This window comes from Lepidochelys kempii, chromosome 5, assembly GCF_965140265.1.
Source record: "Lepidochelys kempii isolate rLepKem1 chromosome 5, rLepKem1.hap2, whole genome shotgun sequence".
In the NCBI taxonomy this organism is placed as follows: domain Eukaryota; kingdom Metazoa; phylum Chordata; order Testudines; family Cheloniidae; genus Lepidochelys; species Lepidochelys kempii.
This window is the reverse complement of record NC_133260.1, coordinates 88,681,293-88,705,497: the sequence shown is the minus strand read 5'-3', so window position 1 is coordinate 88,705,497 and position 24,205 is coordinate 88,681,293. Positions and strand designations below refer to the sequence as shown.

Sequence of the window (24,205 nt, the reverse complement as noted above, 5' to 3'; positions counted from 1 at the left end):
ATGTGAAAATAACAAAAGCAGAAAGAATGAGATATGAGAACAACAACATTCAACTTCTATAGCCTGCAGCTATGAGATAATGTTGGAACTACGCATTTATAATGGTACTTTAAAATAATTCAGCAGCTGGTACCAGAAGAGGACATTTCACCCCCAATTTAATTATTTAAAAATAATATACACTACTTTGAAAAATAGTTGGTATGCAATGTATCATATTCCCTTAAACAGCAGGCAAAGATTTCACAATATTCTTTACAATAGCCATGAATTATAGTTAATGGATGAGCTTAGTTCCTAATCGAACTCTACTGAAATCAATAGATACACACTGGGGATGAATCTGGCCCAATGTGTTACATTTGAGGATATTGATTAAGGCCCACTAAATTGCCCATATGTGAGTGTGAATTACTAGTGGTAAGATTATCTGCTACCATCGACTCCCATATGCAGAACTCCTTTTTCCAGAGGTGATGCTATTGTAAATCATACCCTTGCTTTCTTTTTATGGTCCTGGAGCCTTTCTTCCCTTTGGAAGGCACTGTGCTTTCATTATACAGTAGTATATTACCAAAGAGCCTTGCTTTCATGATCTGTCTCACTAACACTTCATAAGACTGAGTGAACATTATAACAATGCATCATCCGAGAAAGGGGCTTTGATGATCTGTAATATAATTCAGAAGCAGACCTCATCCACGGAAGAAGGTATTCAGCTGCAAACTCAATACAGTTAAAGAGTAAACTTTGCAGACATTAGAGCAAATGCTCCTCTGGCCTGGATGGCGAAAGCCCACACAAGATAGGAAATATGCTGGTTTCAGTGTATTCTCCTTCCTCACCCACTGCTTCCTTCTAGTTAGAGGCAGAAACTGTGTGCAGAGCTTGACAGCCCTCTCACTCATGGCAGAGACTACTCCCACATCTGCTGGTGCAAGGATGGGGAGGAAAGGGAACTGAGTTTTGTTCAGGATGACTGGGCACATGGGGGAGCATGATGAATCTGGGATGCGGAAAAGATTCCTGCCACCTTCCTCAAGTGAAGGTCTCTAGCAGCTACCCCAGCTACCTGTGAAGTAGAGAAGAGTATTTTCTCCTAAGTGGCAAACTGTAAATTGATAGTGAAGTTAGGTTATCTCTACACTAGCACTTATGTCAATATAACTTATGTCATTTGGGGTGTGAAAAAAATACCCCTCTGAGTGACATAAGTTACTCCAACAGAAGGGCTGGTGAAGCCAGCTCTAAGTTGGCAGGAGATGCTCTCCTGCTGACATAGCTACCGCCATTCACTGGAGGTGGTTTAATTATGTCAATGGGAGAGCAACATGAGCAATCTGCATCGGTACAGCTGTGCCACTGTCAGCTCGCTAGGGTAGACATGGCCGTAGTGTTTGTACAACACATCTGATTATAGACAAAGCTTTCCACAGAGGAGTAAAGTCAGTGTTCTTATGACATTGCTATTAATGGGGTTTTGACAGCTGTTGTCAGCAGTAAGTTAAAGAGACACTGGGAGCTATTTGTGGCTTCATTGTTAACACTCAGATATAAGCAAACAACAGAAGCTTCTTTACCGAAGCAGGAAAGGTAAAGTTCATACAGTCATTCAAAGATGCAAAAGACACTGGCATAGCAAAATACCTGACCTATCCCTATGCCTGAGTTCAGAGGCACTGTATCTTCATGATAGTACTTAGGATGTCTCTTACAGTATAACAAATAGGATATAACCCTACTTGTTGTTCTTACCAGTCTACATATGCCTAACTCACTGGTTAGGGGAGACTGGAGTGCTTTGTTGATAAACAATTTATTTTTGTCTTTCTTAATATGCCCTCTAGTATGGAGATATTTTGTAGGTTAAGAGAAAAAGAACATTAAGAAAAGGTAGAATAAAAGAAAAAAATAGGGATTTGGCGACCATTCCCCTCCCCTCCACCCCCCCCAAGTGTTTTGACTCAAGGCCAGACTGTAAGTGACCCCAGTGAAAGGATAGGAGGCCTGGAAACAGTGATTAGAGTAAGAACTTGGAAAAATTAATAGCTGAAAGTTTGAAAAGACACACTAAGGCAAGGGACAGGCTATTTGTTCAACACTAGCTTGACAGCTCAAGGCCTTTGTGTCTTTTACTAATGAACAACGTAATAAAAGTGGCATCTAATGAAATCTCAAGTGAAGTTAAAAAAAGAGAAGAAACGATAGTTTTTATCTTGGTGGAAGCAATTATTTTTAAAAGGCTTTCAGAGTTCTGTTTTATAAAATTTCCTCATGTTGGCTCAGTGAACCATTTTATGAACATGTAGGCATAACAAAAGCCCTCTATAGATAGATTAGCTACATCTCATGATAAAAAAATCGAGTTGAGATGATTACATCTTCAGCAATGACTCTGAGTAAGAGAGAACAGTTCCAACACTGCTCCTATTAAAAGCAATGGGAATTTAGCCATTGACTTCACTAAGGACTTGTCTACACTGCGACATTGTCGACAAAACTTGTCTTTCACAGGTACTTAACCCCCTCCCCCCCCCGTGAAAGAGAAAAGTTTTGCTGATGCAAGTGGCAGTGTGAATGTGGCTTTGTCGGCAGGAGTGCTCTCCTCCTACAAAGCCAACGCTGCTTGCAGGGCTGGAAGTATTTTGTTGGCAAAAATGCCGACAAAATACCAACAGAGAGTGTTCACACACGCTGACTTTTAGCAACAAAGCTGCGTAGTGTAGACAAGCCCTAAGAGCAGGAGCAGTCTGCAGGTAATAGCCCTGTGTCTAATCTGTCTCTGCAGTTTCGGCTGGACACATCATACTTTACTTCCTGGCTTAGGCTCCAATTCAGAACTGTACTCAATTGCTTGCTTAAAAGTAGGCATGTGAAGTACCTGGCTGAACTGAGGTCCTATTGCTATGTTCTGCTAAACAACTGCCACATTTCACAAATTGCTGATTACATTTCAGTAGTAGACGAAGTGATTTCTGTATCTGATGGGACTGATCCTGCAGCCCTTAATCACATGATGAACACTTACTTGTGCAAGTAGTCCCATTGATTGGAATAAGGATTAGTAGCATGAAAAAGGCTCAGTAGGATGACGACCTAAACTTGGTAAACACTTTAGGATCATTTGAGATTGACAGGAACTTTATAAACTGTTATTATTACTATTAATTGTTAATGGAATCATTAACAAAAAAATCTTTTTCTTGGATGATACTTAATCAAGTTAATATTTCTTTGTCCATTTTTTCTCAAGCAAGCTGTAAGGAACTGGACCAGAATATTAATTTGTATTAATTGTTTTCTTCCCTTCTTATGATGACATCTTAATGATACACTTGTTTTTTACAGGAAAAGCTTAATGTCGGTAACATGGGACATCAGGTGATAATATTTGACATTTCTGTCGTAAGAGGCTTCTGGGAAACTCAAGTCAAGAAGTATAAAGAAACTCGAAAGAAGGAGAAGGAAAGATTAGCACAAAGCTCATTAGAGAAGTAAGCCAACCTACTACTCTTCTGTTTAACTGAATTCATTGACATATCTCAGAGTAGCAGCCGTGTTAGTCTGTATCTGCAAAAAGAAAAGGAGTACTTGTGGCACCTTAGAGACTAACAAATTTATCTGAGCATAAGCTTTCATGAGCTACAGCTCACTTCATCGGATGCATGCAGTGGAAGATACAGTGGGGAGATTTTATATACACAGAGAACATGAAACAATGGGTGTTACCATACACATTGTAACGAGAGTGATCAGGTAACGTGAGCTATTACGAGCAGGAGAGGAAAAAAAACTTTGTGTAGTGATAATCAAGGTGGGCCATTTCCAGCAGTTGACAAGAACATCTGAGGAATAGTGGGGGTGGGAGAATAAACATGGGGAAATAATTTTACTTTGTGTAATGACCCATCCACTCCCAATCTTTATTCAAGCCTAAGTTAATTGTATCCAGTTTGCAAATTAATTCCAATTCAGCAGTCTCTCATTGGAGTCTGTTTTTGAAGTTTTTTTGTTGAAGAATTGCCACTTTTAGGTCTGTAATCGAATGACCAAAGAGATTGAAGTGTTCTCCGACTGGTTTTTGAATGTTATAATTCTTGACATCTGATTTGTGTCCATTTATTCTTTTACGTAGAGACTGTCCAGTGCGACCAATGTACATGGCAGAAGGGCATTGCTGGTACATGATGTAAATTGGTAGATGTGTAGGTGAACTATCAGTGATAGTGTGGCTGATGTGATTAGGCCCTGTGATGGTGTCCCCTGAATAGATATGTGGACACAGTTAACACCGGGCTTTGTTGCAAGGATAGGTTCCTGGGTTAGTGTTTTAATCAAAGCAGAAAGTCGGCACTTATGCAGGAGTCATAGGACTTGACTGATACCATGTTTATTGCTCAGGGAAGAGAAAAAAAGAGAAAAGAATCTCTTTGCTGAAAAGTGCCTAGGGCTGAATGGTGCCTTTGGTGGAGGGACAGCATGAATCCCTAGAATGAAATCTGGCTGACTCAGCAGGAGTCACTCCTGAGTTCTCCGGTGCAGCTCATCCTGATATAGTAGCTACGTCACTGTTTAAAAGCCCAGGACAAGGCACATGACCGAAAGCACTCTTGGTCAAGGGGATCTGGCTATGGAGCAAACTTCCAGAGGAGATCAGGCGAACCCAGAATCTTTTGGAAATGCTGTAAAATCATCTTCTTTGAAAAAAGTTTTTCCAACATAAGAATGACACAACACTGACACTCCCTGCTGTCCCTAAATCACTACCAAACAAAGACAAAACTAATAAATAACATACCCTAAGCAGAGCTTTTGCCCCCAAAAGGAGACTGTGCCAGAGAGTCCATGAAGTCCCACATGAATCTATTACGATTGATTTTATGTAGGAGGGACTCAGATACTCTCATGATGGGTGGCAGTATAAAACCCTAAGACAGTTAAGCTACGTGAAGAGGGTGCAAAGTGCTTCTTTTTCTGTACCAGCCAACTTCTCTGATTGCTCTGGGGATGAGAGACAGGCCAGTGGCCTCACCTTCACTTTTCACCTTCTTGCCCCCTTTCAGGCAATTAGTGCCCAGAGTTGTTAGGAGGGACCAGGGCCTGCACTTTCCAGCCAGACTATTGCTGGCCCCTGCAAAGGTGTGCAAAAGGCAGGAAACGTCCATGCACCCTTTGGGCACTGATGTAGTGGCTGGCCACAATCTGGCCTCTAATTTGTGCTGGCCAGAATCTGGCTGCTCCATCTCTCTGTTTTTCTCTCTCTGAGTCATTTGTACAGAGTGTCAGTTTTCTAAACGTTCAGAACCAGAGACCATTTTGTTTCCTATTTGTGTTGGCTAGTGAAAAAGCAAATCACAACAGGCATTCAACAGAGATTAAAAAAAGAGGGCACCTTAATATGGTAAGGAGTAGTGTTTTCTACTGCAATGCAGCTAATTTTAGCTACCTCACTTTTTGCCAGTGGACTAGGGCAAGACCCAGAGCTCTCCTGTGAGTCATGTTTTCCATGAAGACAACAATCTCTCTGCAGTTGACATCTGTGCTTATCATTACCCATCTCTTCTACTGAAGTAATAGTGTTTGGTGATCTGTTCTGCCTTCATTCATTAACGAGGTTCCAAATTCCTTCATTATCTTTTCTGTACCAATGAGGGTAGGCCCAGGATTTGGTATAGAATACAGCAATATATAGCATATGAACTTTCTATATCCACAAGGGAAATTTTTTTAAGCCTGAAATTTATACAATACTTTGTCCCACAACACTAGGCCAGATTCTGATGCTCTTAATTTATGTTGAGAAGCATCACACTCTCCAAATAATCCCATTGATTTCAATGGGAGTACTCCAGGAATAAGGTATTACTCAGTGTAAGTATATTAGAATCTACACCTGTGTTATTATGGATTGATACTGCAACTATTGAAATTAATTTCAAAACTCCCATTAATTCCAGTGGTGCAGGATCAAGCAGTTAAAACAATGTGGCCAAAGTCACAAAGAAAATGGCAATTAATGCAAAACTCACAATTAGAGGAAAAACCCTCTTGTCACATGACAGAATTTCCAGGAGACTTATGTGCTTAAAAACACATATATCAGCTACTGTTGCCTATTGTGTCTCCTGGGCCAGATTGTCAAAATTGCATTCAGCCCAGTTTTCAAATTCTCAGTAGCAACAACTGTTGATGGAGCCCTTTCAAAAATTCTAACCTTAATGCACCATCTTGCATTAGTGGATACTGCAAAGTCTCATTATCCCAGCATAATGACAGGTTTCAGAGTAACAGTCATGTTAGTCTGTATTCGCAAAAAGAAAAGGAGTACTTGTGGCACCTTAGAGACTAACCAATTTATTTGAGCATAAGCTTTCGTGAGCTACAGCTCACTTCATCGGATGCATAATGTGGAAAGTACACATTATCCCAGCAGGAGCTCCTCAAAGCTTAATGGCTTTTAAAGCAGGAGCAGGTGAGGTTGAAAGAAACCCCACTTTACAATTGGTAGGGAGTTACCTTCTGAGATCTATTAATCCGAAAGCTTTGTTCTCTGCTTTTAGTTTGTTTTAATACATGGCACTTACACAGTGTGTTATGCTTTCCACCAAAGTAACAGTTTTGCCTGTAAAGAAAAGAGCACTGACTGAATTCAGACAGTAAATCGATCTGCCGAGTACGAATTCAGACAGTAAGTCGATCTTCCGAGTAAATCGATCTTGCCATTTTTACAATCTCTCCCTGAGTAGAAGTTCAAGATAAATCTTCCTGATTATATTTACAAGGTTATCCAGATCAGATTAAGAATCCCTGTTTTCAAGTTTATATAACAATCATTAACATGTGCAATAGTCACACAGTATTATGCCTGAAGTAGTCTCCTACTATACTGGGAGTAGGATTTGGCACCTATAAATATTCGTGTACTGTAAAGTCTAGTTTGTGACATGTAGCCACAATCCTTGAGGAGGGTGCACCATCCCAGAGAAGTGTTAGTGAGATTTTGCCTTAGACAGACACTATTTCTCCAGTACTGCTCCCTGCATGTGTTGTGTGTGTGTAAGGATTTGGAATCAGTGATTAGGCTGGTATAGAATTCCCCCCCACTCCATGGGCCAGTGTTGTGTGTGTATGGGGGCAAGCATTATTTATACATGACCCCGCCTCCTTCCTCCTCACCATCTTTTGGTCACCTACCTCCATGCAGCTATCAAGAGCAAGCATTCCTTGCTATCCACAGAGCACAGGGAGTGGGCTTGACTTTGGCCAGGTTTCTTGTGTGTTAACAATGGTCTGGTTTCTTGCATGCTCCTTCACCCCTGTGCAGGTGAGCAAGGGTAGCACACAATCTGTCCCTACTTATGTTGTATATATGTTCACATAATGTCTCTTTTTTATTCATCGTTGTCAAGGTTCCTTCCCCACTCTGAACTCTAGGGTACAGATGTGGGGACCTGCATGAAAGACTCCCTAAGCTTATTCTTACCAGCTTAGGTTAAAAACTTCCCCAAGGTACAAACTTTGCCTTGTCCTTGAACCCTATGCTGCCACCACCAAGCATGATAAACAGAGAACAGGGAAAGAGCCCACTTAGAGACATCTTCCCCCAAAAATCCCCCCAAGCCCTACACCTCCTTTCCTGGGGAAGGCTTGATAAAAGTCCTCACCAATTTGTACAGGTGACTACAGACCCAAACCCTTGGATCTTAAGAACAATGAAAAAGCAATCAGGTTCTTAAAAGAAGAATTTTAATTAAAGAAAAGGTAAAAGAATCGCCTCTGTAAAATCAGGATGGTAAATATCTTACAGGGTAATCAGATTCAAAACATAGAGAATCCCTCTAGGCAAAACCTTAAGTTACAAAATGACACAAAAACAGGAATATACATTCCATCCAGCACAACTTATTTTACCAGCCATTAAACAAAGGAAATCTAATGCATTTCTATCTAGATTACTTACTAACTTAAGGAGTTATGAAGCTGCATTCCTGATCTGTTCTGGGCAAAAACATCACCCAGACAGACAGACCCTTTGTTTCCCCCCCCTCCAAATTTTGAAAGTATCTTGTCTCCTCATTGGTCATTTTGGTCAGGTGCCAGCAAGGTTATCTTAGCTTCTTAACCCTTTACAGGTGAAAGGGTTTTGCCTCTGGCCAGGAAGGATTTTATAGCACTGTATGCAGAAAGGTGGTTACCCTTCCCTTTATTTTTATGACAATCATACATACGCATGTCTGAGAAACCATCCATAAAAGCTGCCCACTAGAGAGACTATGATTGCTAACCACTTAAAAAAAAAGAGAGAGAGACAGAAATTCAGCTTTAGATTTTTCTGCTTATTGTTATCAATCAGAACATACATATGACTTTCCCGAAGGCCACTTCCAATGTGGAAAGAGCAGGTGCCCATGCACCTAGTTTGTATTGATCACTGTGGCTCTGGATTATAAAGATCAGATTGGAAGTGAGTCCTTTGATTTGTTTTGATGCTTTGAAAGGCAAGAAAATATTTTGTGCATTTCCAAGTAACCCTCAACTACAAAGAATGTACCTGGGATTAAATTCCTAACAGGAGCTACTGTCTCCTTGTAAGGAGGAAAAAAAACCTCACTGGTTTAGGCAGTCATATATAGGGCCAAATTCTGATACCCTTACTCACATTGATTAGTTCCTTACTTCTCAAGTATTTCTACTGAAATCAATAGAAATACTCAATGCATACTCAGTGTGAGTAAGGGTATCAGAATATGGCCCACAGTGGTCATTTAGAAGTAGGGATTCAAAGAGAAGGCTGTTTCAAAGAGCAGTAGGTCAAAAGGTACCTTTTAGTGCACAGTAGCTGGGTCCACATGGTAATTTGGTGTGCAACAAACTCGTGCACTATCGATTTACACCCCAGCTTGCCACAAACTAAACCTCCATATGGACAAGCTCTGAGTTTAAAGGAACTTGCTATTATTTAGTCAAATTCTGTAAGCCTTAGTTGAAAGAAACTCTCAGTGAGTTTTGCTGGAGTAGAGAAAGCAGAATTTAGCTCTTAAAGGTTCTATAACAGTCTCACTGTGAAAAATGTAAGATTCTCCTCCATTTGTAATCCTCTGAGACACAAGATTTTACAAAGAGGAAACCTTACCTATGCAAACATGGATTTTGATAAAGGAATTCCATATATTTTTGAACTGTGTTTATGTTAAAAGTGGCAAAGATTATAAATCTTTTACTGAGAGTTCTACTCTAAAGTGTTAACAGCTTGTCAGCAAAACCTAATTCTGAAGTATGATGTTGTGAGAAATTGTGACTGGGTGTGTTGCCTCCCTGGATCCTATGATGAGGCCTTGGATAGCTGGGCCTTGGTCGACTTGACTTTGCCCAAGTGGATCCATGTCTTTCCCTGTTGGCTCTCCAGAGTTGTGAAATTAGAAAGAAAAGGATTAAGGAGTGGAGCCAATGGAGCTGGGCTACATAAACAATCAGGACCAAGCATAGGGTATGGAAGGGAAAAGAAAACAAGCAGGGGTGGGTTGTGGAATGAACCCAGTTCTAGAAGGAAGTAGAGTGTGTTGAATAAGTGCTATAGAGAGAATTATATTTATTATGCCCCTAGTGAAAGGAAAGATTTGCTGCTGTTGCTCTTCTATTTTTTATGTCTCACACCAGGAAAGGCTTTGTTTATTTGGGTATAGGTTGATTGAACCTCTGGTGGGGGATAGCTTTTGCTAGGATGAAGCTTTTTCTGCAAACTTGTTTCTGTTTTGGAGAGGAACTTAATGGATTGAAAAGAAACGGACTTTCTACGTAAGCAGTAAGGTTCTGTATGCTTCCCAAAACACCTGAAAGTTGTGTGTTGGTATTTCAATGCACTTGGGGAGACAGATGTATGTGAGGTGGCTTTCGGAAATGGAGATGGGTTAGATAAACTCAGAAAGCTGCGTGTATTGCTGAATAGTAGGGCACTTTTACAGGCCAGTGGTAGCTTAGTGTTTTGCTTTTCTGTATCTTAAAACACTGGCCACAGTATTCTCCTCAGGAGTAAATGATTGTTTTATTCAAGATCCCCAAACCCATCAGAGAATCTCATCCTAAATTTTCTTGACCATGGCTTAAATTATAAGCCACAATATGTTAGAGATGTACAGTATTGTATGTTCACTACATCTGTATGGAAATCAATACAAATGCTAGAGAATAGAGCCAGCAGCTAATGCATGGGAATGGATTTGGTTTAATGCAATATCAGTATCTAAATAAAGATTATCATTTTGAAAGGTAAATAATGTTTCTTACAATACAGCTTCTAACTGGTTCTTCTACATTCTGATGATACTCAGTGATTTTTTGTTGCATCCTGTAATACTGAAGTGTAAATAGAAATCTGGCATGCTGTCAGAGAAGCTTCATGTAGTATGTTAAGTGCACTCATCATGTGGAAGTCTATCTCCACCTTCTGACTTCTTAAAAAAATAAAAATAAAAAGTAAGTACCATATAACTTACGCCATAACGTGCAATTAAAACACAAACACACTGTTAATACAAAACTAAGACTGCACCATTAAGCTCTGAAAAGTGTGGAAATGTCCAGTCTAGCCACCTAAGGTTCTCCCCTTGAAGTGGCTCAGTAAATACCCTTGGTTCATTCCCAGCCCACCAACAAAACATGAAGTCAATAAGGCAGAGCTTGCAGGAGCTGTCTCACTCATTTCTTATCTTCACTTACCTTTTCAGTGTGTAACTAAGTTAACCATGAATTGGACTGTTTCTGAATGTATGAAAAAAGCCTGGACAATATTCAGTTCATGTGAAGTGTGTAACTTTTTTTCAAAGTTTTAAAGTTTTTCAAAGTTTCAAAGTTTTTCAAATATATTACTTTATTGATCAATGATTACTCTCCCTAGAACACTCAAAGCATCTTCTCTATTTCTTTCTTGGACTTTATTGTTCTAGTTCCAGTTGTTTTACTGCTAGTGGCTATTATTTTTTAACCTGTAACAATTTTTATAATAGTTAAAGTATTTTATTTTTGGTCCTTCATTGAGCAAAAAATGGTTCAGCTATTTTTGAGACGCTTTCTGAACAAACTTAGGTCAAATCAAGTGTTTAGAAAAATTATGAATACTTAGAAAATTGGAGGTTAGGACAGAAGTAATTATGCAAGGTTAACTACCATTTTAGCAATATAATTTTTTTTTGTTCATGTGCATTTGCTCATACAGATCTTTATACATAATATAATGGAATACAGTTATAAATGCAGTTTTCTGGCTGTTACATTCCAGCCCATATTCTTCAGCTACAATCCTGTACAACAGGGCAGCAGGTTAGGTTGGGAAGAAAACAATAATTGGAATTCTGGGGGGAAATTTCATGAAACAGAATTACTTAAACTGAAATTTGGCCCAGACTAACAATCCTAAACTTGCAAAAGATCCCATGGGATCATTTAATAAACCCAAGTGTCTAGGTCTCCAGATGAGTCTCACACAAGAAATGACATGTCAATTAATACAGTACCCTCAAGTAGTTTGCTAGGCTATTTTTTCAGCCTGATTTTTTTTCAGTGATTCTGAGGAAAAAGTGTCATGTCATGAAACATCACACCGCTTCCTAAAGCACTTGTCTCTTCCTTTGAGACCTCCCATTCAGCCACTGAGCATGTCTTAAATTATGCTTGGAGAAGGATTTTAGCCACTCACCCTTAAAAATGAATGGTGTCCTGTCATAAATATAAAGGGAAGGGTAAACCCCTTTGAAATCCCTCCTGGCCAGGGGAAAGCTCCTCTCACCTGTAAAGGGTTAAGAAGCTAAAGGTAACCTCGCTGGCACCTGACCAAAATGACCAATGAGGAGACAAGATACTTTCAAAAGCTGGGAGGAGGGAGAGAAACAAAGGGTCTGTGTCTGTCTGTAGTCGTCTTGGCCGGGGACAGAACAGGAATGGAGTCTTAGAACTTTTAGTAAGTAATCTAGCTAGGTATGTGTTAGATTATGATTTCTTTAAATGGCTGAGAAAAGAATTGTGCTGAATAGAATAACTATTTCTGTCTGTGTATCTTTTTTGTAACTTAAGGTTTTGCCTAGAGGGGTTCTCTATGTTTTTGAACCTAATTACCCTGTAAGATATATACCATCCTGATTTTACAGGGGGAATTTCTTTATTTCTATTTACTTCTATTTTTTATTAAAAGTCTTCTTGTAAAACACTGAATGCTTTTCATTGTTCTCAGATCCAAGGGTTTGGGTCTGTGGTCACCTATGCAAATTGGTGAGGCTTTTTATCCAACATTTCCCAGGAAAGGGGGAGTGCAAGTGTTGGGAGGATTGTTCATTGTTCTTAAGATCCAAGGGTCTGGGTCTGTAGTCACCTAGGCGAATTGGTGAGGCTTTTTACCAAACCTTGTCCAGGAAGTGGGGTGCAAGGTTTTGGGAAGTATTTTGGGGGGAAGGACGCGTCCAAACAGCTCTTCCCCAGTAACCAGTATTAGTTTGGTGGTGGTAGCGGCCATTCCAAGGATAACGGGGGTAATATTTTGTACCTTGGGGAAGTTTTGACCTAAGCAGGTAAAGATAAGCTTAGGAGGTTTTTCATGCTGGTCCCCACATCTGTACCCTAGAGTTCAGAGTGGGGGAGGAACCTTGACATGGTGGCACAGTGGTGGGATTAACCTGAAATCATTTTGAGATCCAGTTGAGATTTTTTGAACTAGAAATACAGATTTTAAAAAGGAATTTTTAGGAAGTCCAGAAGCAGCTTTGAAACTGAAAGCAGCTTGGTTTCTCTCTGCTTTGTGGCCAAGCAGAGACAAAAGGGGATTATCTTGTGAATTGCAGGTTTTCTTTGCCTGGAGGCAGGGTACTTAACTCCTGCAGGGAAATTCACAGTCTTCCAACCCAGAGGTTTTTTTTTCTTTTCTTCCTAAAAGTAAATAGGGGGTGTGTGCTCTACCCATTTGCCTGGAGACAAAAGTGGCAGGGTTTTTTTAGGATTTTGATTTTTTTTTTTGTTTTACAAGGAGCACAGGTTTGAAAAGAAATTTTTTTTTCTTTGGCTGGGTAAGCAGTTTTCCAAGTAGTTGGAGGTTTTTTGCTTTAATTTGGGCCCAGAGCAGAGACAAGGGAATTGTCTTTTTCTGTAGGCTGACAATCACTATCAGAGAATAGGTATTCTATTCCAGCACAGCAAAATTTTACAGCCAAGTTTTGTTTGTTTATTTCTAAACCTCGGGTGTAAAGTTAGTTAAAAACAGAGAGGTTAGAATGGCCAAATCCTCAGCTCGACTACAGCTGGAATTAGCCAAATTTCAGGCTGAGGAAAAACAAAGGGAACATGAAAGACAGATAGAACTCATGCAGCTGAAGAAGGAACAAGAAAGGGAGGCAGAACAACACCAAGAGGCTGCCCACAAGAGGGAAATGGAGGCAAGGAAGCATGTGGAGGAGGAGAAGGAAAAAGAGAGGAAGCATGTGGAGGAGATGGAGAGGATAAAGGCCCAGCAGAATATACCAACAAACCCTAGCAATCCTTCTCCAGGTACCACTTCCCATCCCAGAAAGTTCCCCACCTACAAGGCAGGTGATGATACTGAGGCCTTCTTAGAAAACTTCGAAAGGGCCTGCCTTGGGTACAACATCTCTACTGACCAATACATGGTAGAGCTGAGGCCGCAGCTCAGTGGACCCTTAGCTGAGGTGGCAGCTGAAATGCCTAAAGAACACATGAACAAGTATGAACTGTTTAAATCCAAGGCGAGAGTCAGAATGGGGATAACACCCGAGCAGTCTCGTCGGAGGTTCAGAGCCCTAAGGTGGAAACCAGACATGTCATTTACCCGACATGCCTACCACATTGTAAAACATTGGGATGCCTGGATATCAGGAGCAAGTGTTGAATCTCCAGTAAATTTGCCCTTCCTAATGCAAATGGAACAATTCTTAGAGGGTGTTCCTGAGGAAATAGAAAGATACATCCTAGATGGGAAACCCAAAACTCTAATTGAGGCAGGAGAGATTGGAGCCAGATGGGTGGAGGTGGCAGAGAAGAAGAAAACTGGTCGCAGTTGGAGCGGAGACCAGAAGGGACCACCCCAGACCACACCCTATTACCGGGGGCCGCCCAAAGCCCCACCTACCTCCCAAAGAACCCTCCAGACCCCTTATCGTCCCACCACCCCGTTCTCCAGCAACCCTCCTCGCCCCAGTGACCCGTCAGCTGGACGATGTTTTAAGTGTAACGAGCTGGGGCATGTAAAGGCCAACTGCCCCAAGAACCCCAACAGATTACAGTTCATTGCACCGGAATCACACCAGAGGTCCACAGGCCCAGATACCTCCCAGATACCCTTGGAGCGGAGGGAAACTGTGAGTGTGGGTGGGAAGAAGGTCACCGCGTGGAGGGACACCGGAGCACAAGTGTCAGCTATCCATGCTTCCTTAGTGGACCCCAATTTAATCAACCCAGAGATCCAAGTGACGATTCAACCCTTCAAGTCCAACTCTTTCAATTTGCCTACAGCCAAGTTGCCTGTCCAGTACAAGGGCTGGTCAGGAATGTGGACTTTTGCAGTCTATGATGATTATCCCATCCCCATGCTGTTGGGGGAAGACTTGGCCAATCATGTGAAGCAGGCCAAGAGGGTGGGAATGGTCACCCGCAACCAGGCTAAACAAGCCGTGAGGCCTAGCTCTGTTCCGGAAACTTCTATCAGGACCCAGTCAGAGGTGATGGACCTGGACCCCAGGCCAATGTCTGCAACAGCAGTAGTGGATCCAGTCCCAGAGACCCAGACGGAACCAGTCCCGGAACCGGAACCAGCCAAACAACCAACACCAGACCCCGTGTCAGCACTGAATCCAGTACTTGCAACCTCAACACCAGAGGGCCCCACCGAACCTGAACTGGCAGCAGCCGATAACCCTACACAAGAGGCTCAGCCGGAGCCTGAATCCCAACATAGTGCACCAGCGGAGAGCGGTTCACAGTCAACAGAAACAGCTCCATCCCCTATATCGCTTCCAGAGGGACCAAGCCTAGGTCCACAATCCCATGAGGAACTGATGTCTCCAGCATCAAGGGAACAGTTCCAGACCGAACAGGAAGCAGATGAAAGCCTCCAGAGAGCTTGGACAGCGGCACGGAGCAACCCACCGCCTCTCAGCTCTTCTAATCGATCCAGGTTTGTTGTAGAAAGAGGACTTTTATACAAGGAAACTCTTTCTGGGGGACACCAGGAAGACTGGCATCCTCAGAGACAGTTGGTAGTTCCAACTAAATACCGGGCCAAGCTCTTGAGCTTAGCCCATGATCACCCTAGTGGCCATGCTGGGGTGAACAGGACCAAAGACCGTTTGGGGGGGTCATTCCACTGGGAGGGAATGGGCAAGGATGTTTCTACCTATGTCCAGTCTTGTGAGGTGTGCCAAAGAGTGGGAAAACCCCAAGACCAGGTCAAAGCTCCTCTCCAGCCACTCCCCATCATTGAAGTTCCATTTCAGCGAGTAGCTGTGGATATTCTGGGTCCTTTTCCGAAAAAGACACCCAGAGGAAAGCAGTACATACTGACTTTCATGGATTTTGCCACCCGATGGCCGGAAGCAGTAGCTCTAAGCAACACCAGGGCTAAAAGTGTGTGCCAGGCACTAGCAGACATTTTTGCCAGGGTAGGTTGGCCCTCCGACATCCTCACAGATGCAGGGACTAATTTCCTGGCAGGAACTATGAAAAACCTTTGGGAAGCTCATGGGGTAAATCACTTGGTTGCCACTCCTTACCATCATCAAACAAATGGCATGGTGGAGAAGTTTAATGGAACTTTGGGGGCCATGATACGTAAATTCGTAAATGAGCACTCCAATGATTGGGACCTAGTATTGCAGCAGTTGCTCTTTGCCTACAGAGCTGTACCACATCCCAGTTTAGGGTTTTCCCCATTTGAACTTGTATATGGCCGTGAGGTTAAGGGGCCATTGCAGTTGGTGAAGCAGCAATGGGAGGGATTTACACCTTCTCCAGGAACTAACATTCTGGACTTTGTAACCAACCTACAAAACACCCTCCGAACCTCTTTAGCCCTTGCTAGAGAAAACTTACAGGATGCTCAAAAAGAGCAAAAAGCCTGGTATGATAAACATGCCAGAGAGCGTTCCTTCAAAGTAGGAGACCAGGTCATGGTCTTAAAGGCGCTCCAGGCCCATAAAATGGAAGCATCGTGGGAAGGGCCATTCGTGGTCCAGGAGCGCCTGGGAGCTGTTAATTATCTCATAGCATTCCCCACCTCCAACTGAAAGCCTAAGGTGTATCATATTAATTCTCTAAAGCCCTTTTATTCCAGAGAATTAAAGGTTTGTCAGTTTACAGCCCAGGGAGGAGACGACGCTGAGTGGCCTGAAGGTGTCTACTACGAAGGGAAATGTGCTGGTGGTGTGGAAGAGGTGAACCTCTCCATGACCCTTGGGCGTATGCAGCGACAGCAGATCCAGGAGCTGTGCACTAGCTACGCGCCAACGTTCTCAGCCACCCCAGGACTGACTGAACGGGCATACCACTCCATTGACACAGGTAATGCTCACCCAATTAGGGTCCAACCTTACCGGGTGTCTCCTCAAGCTAAAACTGCTATAGAACGGGAGATCCAGGATATGTTACAGATGGGTGTAATCCGCCCCTCTGAAAGTGCATGGGCATCTCCAGTGGTTCTAGTTCCCAAACCAGATGGGGAAATACGTTTTTGCGTGGACTACCGTAAGCTAAATGCTGTAACTCGCCCAGACAACTATCCCATGCCACGCACAGATGAACTATTAGAGAAACTGGGAAGGGCCCAGTTCATCTCTACCTTGGACTTAACCAAGGGGTACTGGCAGGTACCGCTAGATGAATCTGCCAAGGAAAGGTCAGCCTTCATCACACATCTCGGGCTGTATGAATTTAATGTACTCCCTTTCGGGCTGCGAAATGCACCCGCCACTTTCCAAAGACTTGTAGATGGTCTCCTAGCGGGATTAGGAGAATATGCAGTCGCCTACCTTGACGATGTGGCCATATTTTCGGATTCCTGGGCAGACCACCTGGAACATCTACAAAAAGTCCTTGAGCGCATAAGGGAGGCAGGACTAACTGTTAAGGCTAAGAAGTGTCAAATAGGCCTAAACAGAGTGACTTACCTTGGACACCAGGTGGGTCAAGGAACTATCAGCCCCCTACAGGCCAAAGTGGATGCTATCCAAAAGTGGCCTGTCCCAAAGTCAAAGAAACAGGTTCAATCCTTCTTAGGCTTGGCCGGTTATTACAGACGATTTGTACCGCACTACAGCCAAATCGCTGCCCCACTGACAGACCTAACCAAAAAGAAACAGCCAAATGCTGTTCAGTGGACCGGAAAGTGTCAGAAGGCCTTTAACAAGCTTAAAGCGACACTCATGTCTGACCCTGTACTAAGGGCCCCAGACTTTGACAAACCGTTCCTAGTAACCACAGATGCATCCGAGCGTGGTGTGGGAGCAGTTTTAATGCAGAAAGGACCTGATCAAGAATTCCACCCTGTAGTGTTTCTCAGCAAAAAACTGTCTGAGAGGGAAAGCAACTGGTCAGTCACTGAAAAAGAATGTTATGCCATTGTCTACGCTCTGGAAAAGCTACGCCCATATGTTTGGGGACGGCGTTTCCACCTGCAAACCGACCATGCTGCACTAAAGTGGCTTCACACCGTCAAAGAAACTAACAAAAAACTTCTTCGGTGGAGTTTAGCTCTCCAAGATTTTGATTTCGACATCCAACACATCTCAGGAGCTTCTAACAAAGTGGCTGATGCACTCTCCCGTGAAAGTTTCCCAGAATCAACTGGTTAAAATCGTCCTTGAGATGTGGAAAATATTGTTAGTCTTTATGTACTTGGTAGTATATTTAGAGATGCATGTGTCTTATTAACTCTGTTTTCCTAGAGCTCCAGGAAGAAATCCCAGCCAGTGTTTCACCCTAGCTGAGATTTGGGGGGCGTGTCATAAATATAAAGGGAAGGGTAAACCCCTTTGAAATCCCTCCTGGCCAGGGGAAAGCTCCTCTCACCTGTAAAGGGTTAAGAAGCTAAAGGTAACCTCGCTGGCACCTGACCAAAATGACCAATGAGGAGACAAGATACTTTCAAAAGCTGGGAGGAGGGAGAGACACAAAGGGTCTGTGTCTGTCTGTAGTCGTCTTGGCCGGGGACAGAACAGGAATGGAGTCTTAGAACTTTTAGTAAGTAATCTAGCTAGGTATGTGTTAGATTATGATTTCTTTAAATGGCTGAGAAAAGAATTGTGCTGAATAGAATAACTATTTCTGTCTGTGTATCTTTTTTGTAACTTAAGGTTTTGCCTAGAGGGGTTCTCTATGTTTTTGAACCTAATTACCCTGTAAGATATATACCATCCTGATTTTACAGGGGGAATTTCTTTATTTCTATTTACTTCTATTTTTTATTAAAAGTCTTCTTGTAAAACACTGAATGCTTTTCATTGTTCTCAGATCCAAGGGTTTGGGTCTGTATAACGGGGGTAATATTTTGTACCTTGGGGAAGTTTTGACCTAAGCAGGTAAAGATAAGCTTAGGAGGTTTTTCATGCAGGTCCCCACATCTGTACCCTAGAGTTCAGAGTGGGGGAGGAACCTTGACATGTCCTCTCATTTAATGACTCTGAAATCCTTTTGGATGCTAAGTCCAGTCACCCTACTCATTTTCCAAACAGGTTACTCCTTCAAAGAATAACATTATTTATACTCAGCAATTATTTGTATTACTTCTAAAGTGAAATCTCTGGAGAATCTAAAATGGCAGCAGCACAGAACTTTCCCATCCTCATTGTGGGGAGAAATGCAGTTTGTTTAATCTTTACACATCAATATAACACAGGGATTTTGGATGGGGCCGGGGGGAGGCTAGGTCTTACTGAAGACAAGATCAGCAATAACCAAAACAATAACACTTAAACAGATATTCACAGTCTCTGCTGATCCTCCTCCATACCGCAAAAATACTATCTTGAGGGCTTACTGAAAACTGATACTTGATTGGCCTATAGTGATGTTATCACAATGTTGACATATTTCTAGGGCAAGAGTGACTTCTGTTTCAGCAGGGTGTACTTATTCCTATACCTAGCTATCAACACATAAACATCCTCATTGAAGCCAGTGTAACTACTTCCGTGCTTAACGTTAGGCATGTGCTTAAGTATTTTTCTGAATTGGGGCTTCAGCTCTCACTTGAACGATCTCCATGCCCCAAAAGGAACACTCCCCTTTTTATGCTGTACTCATGCCACATGCCCAACTGCACTGGGCCCAATTGTGGCCAAATGATCTCTCAAACACCATGAGAATGATAGCCATCTCTTTAAAACAAATGAAACGTTCACTAAATGTTAGGATGAGGATCAAGCTATTTCACAGCTTACTAACAGTAACACTGTTACTAATAATTAATAAAAAGAGCACAAAAAATAAACTTCAGGGATTATGGGGTTTGTATCTCTGTAACTATCTTACATGTTGCCATACTGGTCCTCGAATTACCCAGCGTTTTCAGAACCCAAAGGAGTGATAACTTAACTGTTTCTCTCAATAGCCAATAACAATTCATTATTCTCCTTATTAGCAAAGAAGCTTCAGCAAAAAAATTTCAAGGCCCGTTCTCTATATTTCTTCCCCCTTTTCATGAATCTGTCCTTTCACTTTATCTATCCCACTCCGTCAAACTGCAATGTGCAGCTGGTTTTGTTCTGTCTGCCTTAGCAAGGACAAATTATTCCTATGTGGTGTCCTCGCTTCCATTTGGGGGTGGGGGTGGAGGGCGCTAAGTACGCAAGATGGCTGCAAGTTACGTCAAATCCAGTTTTCTCACAACACCAGGATATTAGAAAGACAAGGTGGATGAGTTAAGAAGTTGGTCCAATAAAAGATTTTCTCACCGTCTTATGTATTTGTTGTAGGGGAAAATGTGTTCCTGGGATTTCCAGGGCCTTTAAAAGAAAGCCAGTCTTCAAAACAAAGCATTTAGACTGGAAACCTACTTACTTACCTCAGAGAAATGTTAACAGAAATTAAAAGTGCCAAGTAGTTCCTGGTGGAATGTTTTCTTAAAACAACCCTCTCCCAGCTACTGCCCCGGCCAACCACCCAAGAATTTGTTGCACTGTTTTATAGAATTTTCTCACTCACAACAGAGGCATTTTTTTTTGCTTTTCAAAGGCATGCATGATAGCATTTGATAGCAGAACAGAATACATAATTTCCCTTATATGAGATTGTCAATCAGAGATAAAACAGTTTGTTTTGATAAGGGTTCCATAAGAATAATGGCAATCACATACTTTAACAGTGACTAGCTAAAGCAGAGTGATGAACCCCTAGTTGTGTTATACCAATAAAATAAAAACCAGCAGGATCTTATTAAAGGGAAAAAGGCAAAATGCCACATTTATTGTGAATACAGAAAGAATCATAGTAAGCAGTTAGTTATAGCTATAACATTCCATTCAATCTCATATTTATTCACACATTCATTCGTACACACACACACACAGGTTCTGCAAAGTTATCATAGTTACCAGCCTTAGAGTTGCTCATGCCAAGCCACTGGCCAGGTGGCCTGGACATGAGGAGAGAGCAGGGTCTTGTCAGATGCTCATCTGATGCTCCTGGAAGTTGGTTTGCAGAATCAGACCCCAAAGTTCTCACTTCCAAGAGTCCATTTTTATAGGAATTTCTTCCGATGCCAGGCTGTGGGAATTGCTTCATCATGCTGTTGCTGAATCAATCAGCAGATGGCACATTCCTGATGGCTCTGTGCTGCCAGATGTTATCTTGTTCTTTGGTTCTCCCATTCTTGAGGCTGTTGGGTGGATTCCAGTCTGCCCTCTGGGGGTCCTCTGGTTATTTCCACTTGATGTCTTCTTCAGCCGATGGACACTGGATTCATAGGCTGGCACTTCCCTGATCATTCAGTTATTATCCACACCAAGCATCCATCCACATACATCCTCTATCTCTATTTTAATCACAATTGTTAACAAAACGAGATGAATACAACAAAAGGGCAAGGAGTCTCTGGGTGTTGTTTCTGTTGTTACAGAGTATTGCTTTGAGTCTGTCTCTGTGTGAGTAGTTGTTATTACAAAGAATTGCTTTGAGAACAGACTCTGTTTTAGAATGTACTAACACAATTAGCAGCTTGCAAGTTTCACACAGAGAGGGAGAGAAACAGTACCAAAAACCAAGAGACCTCTTAATTAGTAATACCCTGGAATTTAAACTATGGGGAATCAAACTCATTTGTGATTTTAATACAGAACTTCTTTAATATGATCCAACAGTTGTCCCTGTCACCTTGGTCTGATATTACCTGTAGCATACAAATGACAGATGTATCATTAAATTTAATGATGTTTATCAATTTGTCTGTGAAAATTCTTTGACTTCTTTACGGGGGATCAGATTAGACTAGGAGATTGAATAAAGAGCCAACCATTGATTTATAAGTAGGCTTGGCAGAATTTAAGTTTTATTTTTTCTAATTTTGATGGATAATATTAACATTAACTTTAAAGCAGGTTTTTTAGGTTTTTACCTATTTAAATTTTCACAGTTGTCAGTAATTAATGACAATAGAGATGGAGTTTCAAAAAGTTAAAGCTTTATAACTACTAAAACACAAAATGTCAACATCACATCAAAATATACACAATAAATATACTTAAATCAATCTCTAAGAAGTTGTCAAGAAGTACTTTTTTTACTTTGCCTATCTGTAAATTTAGATTATAGATGAATTTTTTTGTCTGATGTGAGTGTATGGTGAAAATCTATGTTTACTGATAAAAATCAAATTCCTCCAAGCCTATATAGAAGTCTTTTTCTGTGCAAGGAAATCTATATTGATTCATATTTGGTTGTTGATGCAGCCCCAGTGGTACAAGCAATGATTGCAAGTGATTAGAACATCTGCCCTTGGAATTGACCATTTGTCTGTATTCTGACACATACTGGATAAAATCAGACATGTTTGTTGCCCCATTGGTATATAATTCACTCTCTATCCGCACGCAATATTTCTCTATGATGCTTAACCTTATGACCATGCGAGATCGTTCTTTAAAAGCTCTGAAGAGCATATTGCATTAAGCTGACATTAAAAGGCGATGTAAAATTTCTTCTTCGCTCTTACATCACTGTGTGATTATATTCATGCTGAATTTGTCACCAAGTTTGTAGTTGCAGTCAGTCCCTCTTTTGCTGAATTGATCAATGATTAAATTATCAGAGGTTTGGGTTTTGTTTAACTGCATTTTACTCAACTAACAATGTATTGTTGCCTTTAGATGTTTTTATTTTCTACATTTTATCTGTAAAATATCAGAGGAAAATGCATTCTCTTGTCATTAATGCTTCCCTGGTTGTTACCACAGTTAAAGGATTTAGAGCTAAATCTTCCCCTTTGTGGGTTTTATTGTGTTGGCTCAAGTCCCCTTGGGTTGGGCATAACGGTCAGCATGGAGGTGGCCTGCTTCTGGGCTGGGGGAAGATTTTTTATGCTCCCTCCTCTTCTACTTACTTCAGGTTTCCTGAATTCAACCAGCTAGAAATGAAACAACCATTTATGGGACTGGCTGAGTAAAGGGCAAGCAAGGCACAAAAAAGCCAATTTTCAGTTCATTGAATTATCACAGTGAAATTTTTAATTCTTTGGTGGACGATCAAGGAATTCCACAGATGTGTGAGGATTGTGCCACAGAATCAAAATTCAACAATTATAGAATGCATATACCAGGAGGACAAGTGGAGGAGGAGAGTACGAAGAAGGAGCAGCACAACAGTGGTATCTAAGTTAGGATTATTTCTAAGATATCAGAGAAGAAAACTCTAGGGGTTTGGGTACTTTTTAGTTTTCCCCTTTTTAATGGTTCAAATCCTGTTGTTTTTCTTTTTCCTCTTCCTTCTTTTTCCTTCTGGGGTTTATTTTAATTTTTCTCTGTACACTTCTGTCTTGCCCACCTTTTTGCTCACAACAACAAAAAGCTTTTATAGTTAATTAGATGCACTCACTGGTAGAATAATTTTAGAAAACGGTATGTAGGTGTCTTGGACCTATTTTCCCCAATGTATATTATAACAGTATTTTTTAGATTTTTCCTAGTTGTTCCTGTGTGAACTCTCTATTAACTCTTGCCTTTCCACTGTCTTTTTCCTGTTTTGCCAGTGATCTGTGGGTTCATAGAAGGGCTTGTCTCCATGACCAAGTTGCGTCTGTATAATTTAAATTGGCTTTTAAACCAATATGGTTAAACTGGGGCAAAAGGCTCTGTGGAGACTCTTCTTTTGGTATAAGAATGACTTATTTTGGTTTACGTACACCTGTTCGTTAATTGTCTTGAGCCAAACCAAAATAAGCTACCCTGAAACCAAAATATGTGTCTCTAAAATTAAATGCCACCCTCATTTATACTACTGCAAGTTTTTCACATAGTCAAGCCGTAAGTAACATTCATGTTGTAATTAGCGGGGGTAAAATATATTACCTGACCTTTAACTTCACCTCTTCTATGATGTACACACCATAGTTTTTTCTTTTCTAGGTAAAAATTCTTTACTTGAATCTAAAAAGTCAGGGGAAAAAATATTTCCAGTGGCTGCAAGGAAAGCTATATTGATTCATATTTTGGTTTAGCAAAAGTTTTGGAAAATATTTTTCCAGTTGCTAAATTATGGGCATAAACCCAGGACCAATTTAAGGTCTTCATTGTATTCATATATATTTGTAACTTGTTTAGTGTGAGCCTACTCCTATTGAAATCAATGGCAAAATTCATATAGGATAGGCCGTGTATATGTGCAGAATTTTCTGGAGCTGATCCTGTTCTCGTATGCATTAAAGAAGATCCTAGTCATCTGAATTCTACTATTCATCCTTACAAACCCAAGCATTACTCTTGGGCTAGGAGGTCTAAAAATGGCATCTAAATTTACATGCACAATTTGCATCTTTAGTCATGCATTTGCAAGTGCAAGCAGGACTTTTTTAGTGCAAAAATCAAATGGGTTGTGTCATAAATATAAACGGAAGGGTAAACCCCTTTGAAATCCCTCCTGGCCAGGGGAAAGCTCCTCTCACCTGTAAAGGGTTAAGAAGCTAAAGGTAACCTCGCTGGCACCTGACCAAAATGACCAATGAGGAGAC

At 41.3% G+C, this 24,205-nt stretch overlaps 1 protein-coding gene across 1 annotated transcript in view; it reads left to right on the top strand.

Annotated features, from left to right (window-relative positions):
* Positions 1-24,205, top strand: part of LRRC2 (leucine rich repeat containing 2) — a 284,223-nt gene that overhangs the window by 198,341 nt on the left and 61,677 nt on the right. Inside the window, exon 6 of the mRNA XM_073344941.1 lies at positions 3,349-3,494. Within this exon, the coding sequence (XP_073201042.1) occupies positions 3,370-3,494 (125 nt within the window). The 5' untranslated portion in view covers positions 3,349-3,369. The remainder of the gene's footprint in view (positions 1-3,348; positions 3,495-24,205) is intronic.